Here is a 10,681-nt window from a genome sequence, read left to right on the forward strand (position 1 = left end):
TTGTTTCTTTGCACTTTATGAATGAGAGCAATAGACACCAATATAATCTTTCCACCACTTTTGAAGAAATTGCTATTATATTGTCTAGAGATGGATCAGAGCACAATGCACTTTGCAATATTATTATTTGCCTATGTAGGAATGAGTTATTAGAAAGGATTCATGAGGCTCATTAAGCTTATTTGCTCCTTTATTATGTTCTATTTATTCTACATGGAACCCTTAGATGGTATCCTAACCTAAGGGCGCAAAATGTAGTGATGGATATTGTTGAAGAAATAGAAGGTGTTAGACAAGAGGATTGGAGAGACAACAACCTTACACAAATGGATTATTTTTCTTATCGACTTTTTTAAGGCCTACTGAGTATTCCACATTTTTGCATGGAAGAAAGCTATTACAAGAATTTATGGTTATTGGATGGGCAACAATTGAGCAATCACGTTTGTGATATCTACATTACAATCAAGGAAATCTATGTGCTGATTTATACCAAAGATTAGTAGATACTATTATAACTAATCAAAATATTGGGCATGAAGAAGAACAATATGAATTAAATAATTTAAGGTGCAGGATCTTACTTCCATTATCATATATTGGAAGTACAAGACATATGATAGAAATACTTCAAGAATCTATGGCAATTATAAGGTTTTATTAGCATCTTTATATTTTTATAATAGTGACAACAAATCCAAGATGGTCCGATATCCAGAATGAATTGCTTCAAGAACAACAAATAAGTGACTTGCCAGATTTAGTTGCTTATGTATTTGAGCTCAAGAGACATGCAATTATAGAAGATATAAAGAAAGGAGTTGTCTTTGGTCATGTTATTGCACATGTTTATACCATTGAGTTTCAAAAGAGAAGTCTATATCATATGTATATCTTGATTTTTTAGATAGAAAAAATAAGATTAAATGTACTAGAGATGTGGATTATATGGTTTATGTAGAATTTCCAAATAAAGACAATGGCCAAGAGCTATTTGAAGTTATTCTATAATGCATTGTACATGGTCCATATGGAATGTAAAATCTTCAAGCATCTTACATAGAAGAGGGTTGTTGTACAAAGATGTATCCAAAGGTATTTGCAAAAGAAATAACAATGGATGCCAGTGGATATCTCCAATATCAACAAAGAAATGATAGAAGAACATTTAAATTTTGAGGAATGGTTGTTGATAATAGGGATATTTTTCTATCTTATTCAAAACTATCTTAGAAGTACAATTGACATATTAATGTTGAGGTTTGTATATCTATTTGTATTTTTAAGTATATCCACAAATACATCTATAAGGGCCATGATTGCATTACAATGTAATTTAAAAACCAACAAGACAAGATCAAATAATGTTTGAATGTAAGATATATTGGAACTCCGGAGGCTATTTGGAAACTATTTGGCATTTAGATCTATGAAGAAATGCCAAATATTATTTGCTTGGCTGTTCATCTACCAAGAATGTATCAAGTGATATATGATCCAAATGACGAGGCAGCTGCAATTTTAAAACATGTTGAAAGAGAAAAGAAAACATTAACTTTATTTTTTGAGATATGTGTAGCAATTGTAGTAGCAAGACAATATACATACCAAAAATTTTCACAAAATTTCATTTGGAATAAGATTAGAAAGATGTAGATGTTAAGAAAATGTAGATTTGCTATTGAATGTTTATATTTTGCAAATCGTGCAATAGGAAAAAGATATTATTTGAGGCTTCTTATAATCCATGTTAAAGGTCTATAATGATTTGAGCACTTAAAGACTATTCATGGGATTTTCCATCTAAGATTTAAAAGTGCATGTGCAGCTTTAGGATTACTTAAAAGTAATAGAGAGTGGTAATAATGTTTGGAAGAAGCATCAAGAATACAAATTGGATTTCAATTGAGGGCATTGTTTGTTGTTTTTCTATTGCATGGAAATCCAATAAATCCATTAAACATATGAAAAAGATTTAGGAAAAGTATCTTGGATGATCTCAATACCTATTTGTAAAGAAAACATGGAATTAACAATTCAATGGAAAAACAGATTAAGGATTTTAGACTTTTCTTGCTGCACAAGATTTTGCACGATTCTAACAAAATGCTTGCACAATTTTCTCTAATGCTATTATCAAGAAACAATTGGAATGTAATAGTTAATAGAAATCAATTTATTTCTGAAAAAAGAGCATGGAACATTCAAGAATTACAAGCAAATTTAGAGCTATATGTTTCACAATTGAATCTTGAATAAAAAAAGGCATATGATGATATTGTGGCATCTATAATGCAAAAACATGGATGCATGTTTTTTTCTAAACAAACACGTAGGAACTGGTAAGACATTTGTCTATAATACTTTAGCAACTAAAGTTTGATTGATGCAAAAAATTGTCATATGTATTACATCATTAGGAATTACTGCATTGCTACTAAAAAGAGGAAGAACTGCCCATTCTACGTTCAAGATTCTATTAGACTGTAATGAAGACTCTTTTTGTTCAATTACTAAGAATTTTGACCATGTTGAATTTATTTACCAAACTTTCCTTATTATTTGGAATGAACTTCCAATGCAACATTATTATTGTCTTGAGGCAATTGATCATTTTTTTAGACACACTCGGAATATTGATCGCCCATTTGAAAGAGCTACAATAGTTTTTGGTGGAGATTTTTGCCAAATATTGACATTGATTGTGAAAAGAACTCGAGAGGAAATTATAGCAGTATCTTTTTGACATTCAATATTTTTGCCTCAAATAAAAATCCATACATTAAAAGAGAATATGATGTTGAATTTAGGAGCACTTCAAGCAGATATTGATTTTGCTAATTGGCTTCTTTATGTATAGAATGCACATACACATTGTATATATAGATGGTAGTACATTTGAATTTTTTATGGTTGCATTATTATTGATTAATATTTCTATTTGTTACTTACCAAATTAGAAATAGTACAAACTTATTACTCAATAATATAGTTAAGCTTTCCGATTATATGATTGTTGATCAACAATTAATGTCTTTGGTAGAAGTTATTTATCTAAGACTGGCAAAAGATGGTGTAGCAAATGATGCCTTCTTTAGAGATAGAATCATTTTATTTGAATGAAATGATGATATAGAAGATATTAATAAGAAGATTATGGTCATTTTTCTAGAGAAGAATAAGAATATTTAAGCGTTGATGAAGTTGTTGTTGAAGATGGTATCGACAACAATAATGTTTATCCACTTGAATTCATCAAGTCGCTTAATCCATCTGGAATGCCTAGATCAAGGCTTTGTCTTAGGATTGAGACTCCGAGGATGCTACTAAGAAATATTACTCCTCACCAAGGACTTTTCAATGGAATCGAATTGGTAATTACACGATTAATGGATCAAGTTCTTGAAGCAAGAATTCTTAGAAGAAAATTTGCTAGAAACTTGGTGTTTATTCCGCAAATTATATTAACTTCTACAACAAAAGAACTTCTGTTTATTCTAAAAAAAAAAAGTAATTTTTCATCTGTCTTACATTTGCAATAATAATAAATAAATCTCAAAGACAATTAGTATAGCATGTTGGTTTGGATCTACGACAACATATTTTTTTTCCATGGTCAACTTTATGTAGCACTATCTCAATGCACTTCCTCTCATTCTATGAAGATTCTTCTTCTTAGAAACAATAATTTAAATTCTACACTAAATATTATTTTTCTAAAAGTTTTAATTATATAAATATTAGTATTTTTTAATTTATTAATTTATTAACTTTAATACATCTTTGAATGTCTTAACATACTTTTATGATTTAATATTTTATAATTTAATGGTTTTTTTTTTATATTTTCACAAGTAGTTCCTTGAACAAAATTTACTACTTTTTTTGTATATTATCTATAACAACAGCACGGGTTTACCTATCCTACTTCATACCTAAAAGCTCTATTGTGTATTTTATTTCTTTCTATTTGTATTGTATTGTATTTTTATTTGAAAAATATTTTTTGGCTTACAAACATATCTTTCAAAAATAACTTCATTTGAGTCACACTTTCCATGACAATGACACAGGTTTATGATATAGTACTTTGTTTTTGTGTTTTTGTTTTGTGTTTTGACTTTGTCTGTTTGTTTGTTTTTGTTTTATTTATTTTATTTATGTTTGGATTTGTTGTTGGATTGGTATAATGTGGATTGGACTGAAGTTGTGTGCATAAAATTGGATTTTTGAATTTTATTATTTTCAAAAATAATTTATTATTTATAATATTTTATAATTTTAAGATAAAATTATAATATTTATAATTTTTATTTTTAAGAGGATATTTTATTTTATTATAATTTTATTATTCTAAAATCATATCTTCTTTTATTATTATTATATTATTTTATTTTATTAAATTTTAAATTTGATTAGTTATTTTTTCATTATTTTTAGTTTTATTATTCTTTATTTAATTTTTGTTTTAAAGAATTTTTCAGAAAAGAATAATTTTTTATATTTTTTTTATCTTTCTAGTTACATTTATAGTTTTTATTCGTAACTACAACATGAAATTATTTATCCTATTTCATACATGAAAGCTCCACTATGTAGTTTTTTTTCTTTTTTTCTTTTTTTCTTTTTCTTTCTTTCTATTTGTATTGTATTATATTTGAATTTAAAAAATATTTTTTGACTCACAAAAATAGCTTCAATTGAGTCAAACTTTCCATGACAATGACATGGGTTCATCTAGTATATATATATATATATATATATTCAAGAATTTAGACAGTTTTTTTTTTTTTTTTTTAATTTACCTTGTTTAAATATATAACAAAAAGATATCCCAATAAGATAAATAATAAGATAATAATAAGACAAATTAAAAGATAAGACAAAAATAAGATAAATTAAAAGATAATAGTAAGATAAATTAAAAGATAAGACTCCAAAAAAGTCCAAGTTGCAAATAGTCAAGGACCAACCTTGTAGCTTTAGTACCAACAGATTGCAATATTCTAGCATATTTTTAGTTTTTTTAAATTCTTTTGTATATTATTAAGAAAAACCATATTTTTTAAATATATTTTTTTTAAGAAGTATCAATATAATACTATTTTATTATCTTTAAAAAGAAAATTAGATTAAAGAGTAGTTATTATATATGATTTATAATATATTGGTGTTAATTTAGTAAGATTAGTCAATTTACATCATTGGTGTTATAAACTATTGCATAGATTTCTAAAAAATTCATACCTTTTATCTTAAGATTAATAATATATTCTTTCTAAAGAATTGATTAGAGCAGAAATTATGGATGTTGTTTACGATGTACCTAGTATTGTGAAGGCTTAAGACTTCAAAAGCTAGAAAGACGTCAAAGCTAAATTCTTCCTAACAAATCTATTCTCATAATTTTATTATTTTATTTTATTTTCTTCATATCTTGTCATACCTCTATTTCACTAGATTAATCTTAAGAACTAAAACATATTAAGGAACAATTTTCTATCTTGTCCTAAAAATGCACTTTATTTATATACTTGGTAGATTTGATTCAATGTTATCACCAATACGTTATTTCTCTTCTTGTAATTAATAGCCAATATTTATGATTACATCAACTAACATTTTCTTAGGATGTATGTTTAATTTTAAATGCAAGTTGACTTGCACCCATCTTATTAACTTAGACTTAATAGTCAAGTTCTACAGTATATATATATTTGCATAGCAATGGATGTTATATTAAACTTGAAGGATTAAAAGTATATACATGCTTAAAAAAAGACATAACTTTCTTTCAAAACCTTAATTTGAGACATATTATCACATTTTTTTTATTTTTTATTTTTTTCAAGTAGTATTGCTAATATTACTTCTTCAAAAATTGATTATTGAGGTGTTTCTAAAAGAAGTTGAATTACATGGCCAAAATTAATAAGATATAAACCAACTTTAGTAAGTGGCTTAAAATGGATCTAAGAAACACATCAGAAAAAGATAACACATTTGTGGTACTATGCTAAGATTATAAATAATAGATCTTATTTATTATAGAAGTAGAGAACACATTCTACATCCAACCTTCACCAAAATATCACATTAACTAAGATGTCAACAATTCTATAATTGTCTTGCATATTGACAAAGTTTTTTTTTTTTTTTTTTTTTTTTTCAGATTAAATTTGTAAATGATTATATATAGGTTTTTTATTCGATGAAAAGTTAAGTCAATTATAATGCACATATATGATTCTAATTGATAGTGCAAATGCAAGGTAGTGTTCTACTTTTAGAATTTATTTATATTCTAGATTATTTCATTAGCATTAACTATAAAAGTCATGGAAAGTTTACCACAGTCTACATGAGAGAGGAAGATGTTCCATTAATGATTTTTTATCTTTTAAAATATATTATAAAATATAATTACCATCCAAAACTTACTACTATTTTTGTTCTATTTAAAAAAAAAAACAGAAGCCATGAGACTTGGAAATATTGGTAGACACTTGGAAGTTCAATGGTTGAAAAAGTTGGATGTGCCAATATTCTTGCAGAGAAAGAAAGAACCTTTGTTGTGGACAATACTCACATGTTGAGAAGGCATGTATTGGACATGAAAGTGGAATGTATTAAATAACACAACATCTTAGGTAGTGCTACAAATAAAGATATTGCTAAGGATGCAGAAGCAAAGAAGCAAATATGAAGTTCAAGAACATTGCTAAGAAAAAAAGGACACACTATGTAAATAACATCATAGATGTGAAAAATACTAACAATAAAAATAAATAAATAAATAAATATATATATATATATATATAAAAATTTGGACAACATTTTTTTGCCAATTTAGGAATGATATTTTTATTATATATATTTTAAAATAGTACCGAACACTCATTTCGGATTCTGAAATAAAAAAATCTTTTTGAGCCTTGAATGTGTCCATCAAATTTAGTTTTTTACAGTTACATTCATGAATCAATGAAGTGATGCGAAGGGGTGGAGCTCCCCCCCCCCCGTACGGCGCCTCGCAGACTCCGCCGCAATGGTGTGCGTGATTGCTTCGAATTTGGGCTTCACGGATTCAAGCTTTGCTCCCCGGGATCACCCGTGGGAACTGCCTGCACCCCCTCCCCTCTCCCGGAGGCACTCACTCAGCTGTCTACCCGCTTGAATTCAAACTTCCTAATCCTGTATCGGATGTCACGCCCAGCTGCTTGTCTTTGCCTTGCCTTCCCGCCACTGCCACGCTCGACGCGAGGCGAGCGTGACGGGGGATGGACTCTTGTTACCGTCGCAGCGTGGATTGGGAGCGAGAGGGAATTTGCGAAGAGTGGAGAGAAGAGCAGCGTACAGCACAGCGGGGAGTGGAGTAGCGTGGAGTGGAGTGAAGGAGGGAGAGGATGATGGGAGGAGGTGCGCCACCTCTATTTCCACCTCCCTCACAGCAGCACCAGCATTATCTCGACATGGACGCGAATGCGCAGCCTGCGCAGTTGGTGTTAGGCCGGGAGCTTGCATCGCCGCCCGCAGACGGCATCTCTAACCTCCGCTTCTCCAACTACAGCGACCATCTGCTTGTTTCCTCCTGGGATGCGAAGGTCCGCCTCTACGATGCATCTGCCAACGTTCTGATGGGCCAGTTTAGCCATCGTGCGCCCGTTCTCGACTGCTGCTTCCACGATGACTCCTCCTGCTTCACTGCTTCCGCGGACCACTCCGTTTGTAGGTAGCTGGCTACGTTCCAATTTCGACGCATTCTTTCCTTCGCTGTTTTTCGTATTCTGTTAAACCCCTCCCAAACCCTGACACTTACAACGGGATGAGTAGCTGTTGAGCTGGAGCCGTGTTGGAATGGAGTGCTTTTCTGCTGGCATTTCAATCCCGTTCAATGGTCATGGTGGAATTGTCGGAACGATCGTTTGGAATTGAGGAGGCTTGGCTATGGGTGGATGGTCTTGTATAGGGTCCTGGTTCTGCCGCGGCCAAATGGAACTCGGCGGGGGCGATTTTGAGGATTGGAGTTGTTGTTAATTGGAGCTGGCTGAGGAAAGTCACTAAAAGAGTTGAGATCCATAATTATACTTATTAGGATGCGCGTAATTTTCATGTGGTGATCCGTGTACATGTTCTATCTCTTTCAGATATGATTTCAATACAGGTGGCGAGGATACTCTGGGAACACACGACGCTCCTGTGAGGTGTGTTGAGTATTCGCATGCAACTGGTGAGAAAAATGTTTATGTACCTTAATTCAATACTTTGGAGTTATTGCCTATTGTTTGTGACTCGAGTATTTTTACAAGGTTTGCAGATCATTGCAGGCTCGTAGTCATGCATCGGTTTTAAAAAAAAAATTTGTGTCCTGCGCAAGCTTATGGAAGTCGCTTCTTGGTAATTGAGGAGGTTGTAGGTCATGTAGTGACTGGAAGCTGGGACAAGACGGTCCGATGCTGGGATCCCAGAGGGGGTACTGGGGTTGGGACTTATCCACAACCTGAACGGGTGTACAGTATGTCACTAGTCGGGCACCGACTTGTCGTAGCCACTGCAGGTCGACACATTACCGTGTATGATTTGCGCCTCATGCAACGTCCTGAACAGACTCGAGAATCGTCCTTAAAGTATCAAACTCGTTGTGTACGTTGTTATCCCATCGGCACAGGGACGTGGCTTGCCCCTTGCTATAACTTTAATAATACCTATTGCATTGTCAGTGTTCCCTAGTATGTTTGATCATTAATGTTTTGGTGATTGTGCGTTAGGACCTCTTATATTGCGCACTTCAGCCAGTCAAAATTGAATGCACCTTATGAATGCGGTTTGTGAGGCTTGGGCTGGCTTTTGAGATGCAGTGTGGCCTGGTAGGTTACGCCCTCAGCTCCGTGGAAGGTCGTATTGCTATGGAGTTTTTCGATATGTCCGAAGCAGGCCAAGCTAAAAAGTAATTGTTTCAAATTACTCCCTACACCGTCTCTTTGTGTAAGGGAAAATGTAATCTTCTCATTTTCCTTGTTTTAAGCATTGCATGGAGGTATCTGTCTACCTTAGCGGGCCTCAAATTGTATTGGTTGCAATCCTATACAGATATGCCTTTAAGTGTCATCGAAAATCTGAGGCCGGGCGAGATACAGTTTATCCTGTTAACGCTATCGCATTTCATCCAATGTGAGTTATCGTGGTCAAACTCTGCATTTATGTGGCAATTAGTGTTTGGTTTAATTTTTTTGTAATTTCTTTATTTCATTACTCATAATAAGTTTGGAGATCTGCGAATGTGTTCAAGTAACAATGTCATCGAAAGCCAGACCTCACGATTTAGACTCAGCGTGTATATCCCTACTTCTGGGAATGTGGTTTTCTGTTTGGCATCGTTGTAGCTATGGCACGTTTGCAACAGGTGGTTGCGATGGCTATGTCAATATCTGGGATGGCAATAACAAGAAGCGGCTTTACCAGGTATTGTCATGAGTAATATGAGAATGAGTCAACTAGGTATTTGGTACAATTAGCAGCCTCAATTGCTCAAGATATTGATCGTGACGTTTGATTATGCTAAATTTTGATTGTAATTTTACTGATTTGGAAGAGGAAATAGCATTGACGCACTATCAATCAGCTGGTACTAGTTTATTCTTGTCTTAAGTTGGGTTAATGATTTTGCTAAAGCTGATGCTCGCAAGTAATGTCTCGCCATTGTGCAGTACTCAAGGTATCCTTCCAGTGTTGCTTCACTATCTTTTAGCAGAGATGGTCGGCTACTTGCCATTGCATCCAGTTATACATTTGAGGAGGGTGACAAACCTTAAGTCATCTTTTCCCTGTTAATATAGCCAATGTCTTCAACCTTGTTACGACGCATGTATTATGTCTGGAGTGCATGTCATTGAATACCGTTACCTCAATTGGTAATTTGTTTAGCATATTGATTTATTCAGTACTTGAAATCATTTCGCCATTGTGGAACTCTCCTTCTACTCCTACATGTTTTAAATTTGAACACTGACATTGTGCAGGCATGAACCTGATGCTATTTTTGTGCGAAGTGTAAATGAGTCAGAAGTTAAACCCAAACCGAAGGCTTATACGTCTGCTCCCTGAATAGAGAGGTGGATTGAATACCTGCCTACTAAAGTGTGAGCATTTGATCATAAACTTGAAGCGAGCATTAGATCATAGCCTTGAAGTGAGCGTTAGTTATTAGAGCATCTAGCTTGGTATCGGTATGTGACCAGGGCATTCGTGTCAAATTAATTGAAGGTAGTTCTAAGGTAGTCATGCGTAGTGAATTGGTGGCTTTGACTTGAGCGCAGCACTGTTCCAATCATCCGCAAGAAGTTATCACTGGCATTTTGTTGATTATAATAGTTCCACCTTCCTGTGGAAAAGGGCTGTGTACTGGTTTTAACATTGAATATGGCCCTTCACTGGATCCAGGAATGAGGTCAACTTTATTGAGCTTATAGCTGTTAATTGTCAAAACGCGTTAGACATTGAATGGTTGTTCGGACAACGTTAGAGATGTTTCCACATTATGGAATCATTCTTCAGATGTGAGACTCATCTACATGTTTTTGTGCTTAGAACTTATAAAATGCTTTTGTCTGCATGTGATGATGCCACTTATCATGGATGCGTCACATCCATCGATGAGACATTCCCGGAGCACTTTGATCGA

The 10,681-nt window shown here is 33.0% G+C and overlaps 1 protein-coding gene across 6 annotated transcripts; it reads left to right on the forward strand.

Annotated features, from left to right (window-relative positions):
* The first annotated feature begins 7,190 nt into the window (after positions 1 to 7,190).
* LOC112287627 (mitotic checkpoint protein BUB3.1) lies at positions 7,191 to 10,242 on the forward strand. 6 transcript variants are annotated; one of them, XM_073536691.2, is made up of 8 exons: positions 7,191 to 7,732; positions 8,148 to 8,230; positions 8,417 to 8,643; positions 8,872 to 8,947; positions 9,091 to 9,171; positions 9,384 to 9,462; positions 9,708 to 9,792; positions 10,018 to 10,242. In XM_073536691.2, exons 1-8 carry the CDS (start codon positions 7,407 to 7,409, stop codon positions 10,102 to 10,104), a joined length of 1,044 nt encoding a protein of 347 aa, XP_073392792.1. In that variant the 5' UTR covers positions 7,191 to 7,406; the 3' UTR covers positions 10,105 to 10,242. The 6 variants fall into 6 exon arrangements, with proteins under 6 accessions (XP_073392792.1, XP_073392797.1, XP_090109930.1 ...); XM_073536696.2 differs by having other exon boundaries at positions 8,859 to 8,947; positions 10,018 to 10,160; XM_090253804.1 differs by having other exon boundaries at positions 8,417 to 8,573; positions 8,885 to 8,947; positions 10,018 to 10,160.
* The last annotated feature ends 439 nt before the right edge of the window (positions 10,243 to 10,681 follow it).

Source organism: Physcomitrium patens, chromosome 10 (genome assembly GCF_059467195.1).
Source record: "Physcomitrium patens ecotype Gransden chromosome 10, ASM5946719v1, whole genome shotgun sequence".
Classification (NCBI taxonomy): domain Eukaryota; kingdom Viridiplantae; phylum Streptophyta; class Bryopsida; order Funariales; family Funariaceae; genus Physcomitrium; species Physcomitrium patens.

Coding starts and splice junctions, on each gene's coding strand:
- LOC112287627 (XM_073536691.2), top strand. CDS start 7,407: ATGATGGGAGGAGGTGCGCCACCTCTATTTCCACCTCCCTCACAGCAG. Junction 8,644..8,871: donor TAAAGTATCAAACTCGTTGT/GTACGTTGTTAT, acceptor GTGGCCTGGTAG/GTTACGCCCTCAGCTCCGTG. Junction 9,793..10,017: donor TGCATCCAGTTATACATTTG/AGGAGGGTGACA, acceptor CTGACATTGTGC/AGGCATGAACCTGATGCTAT.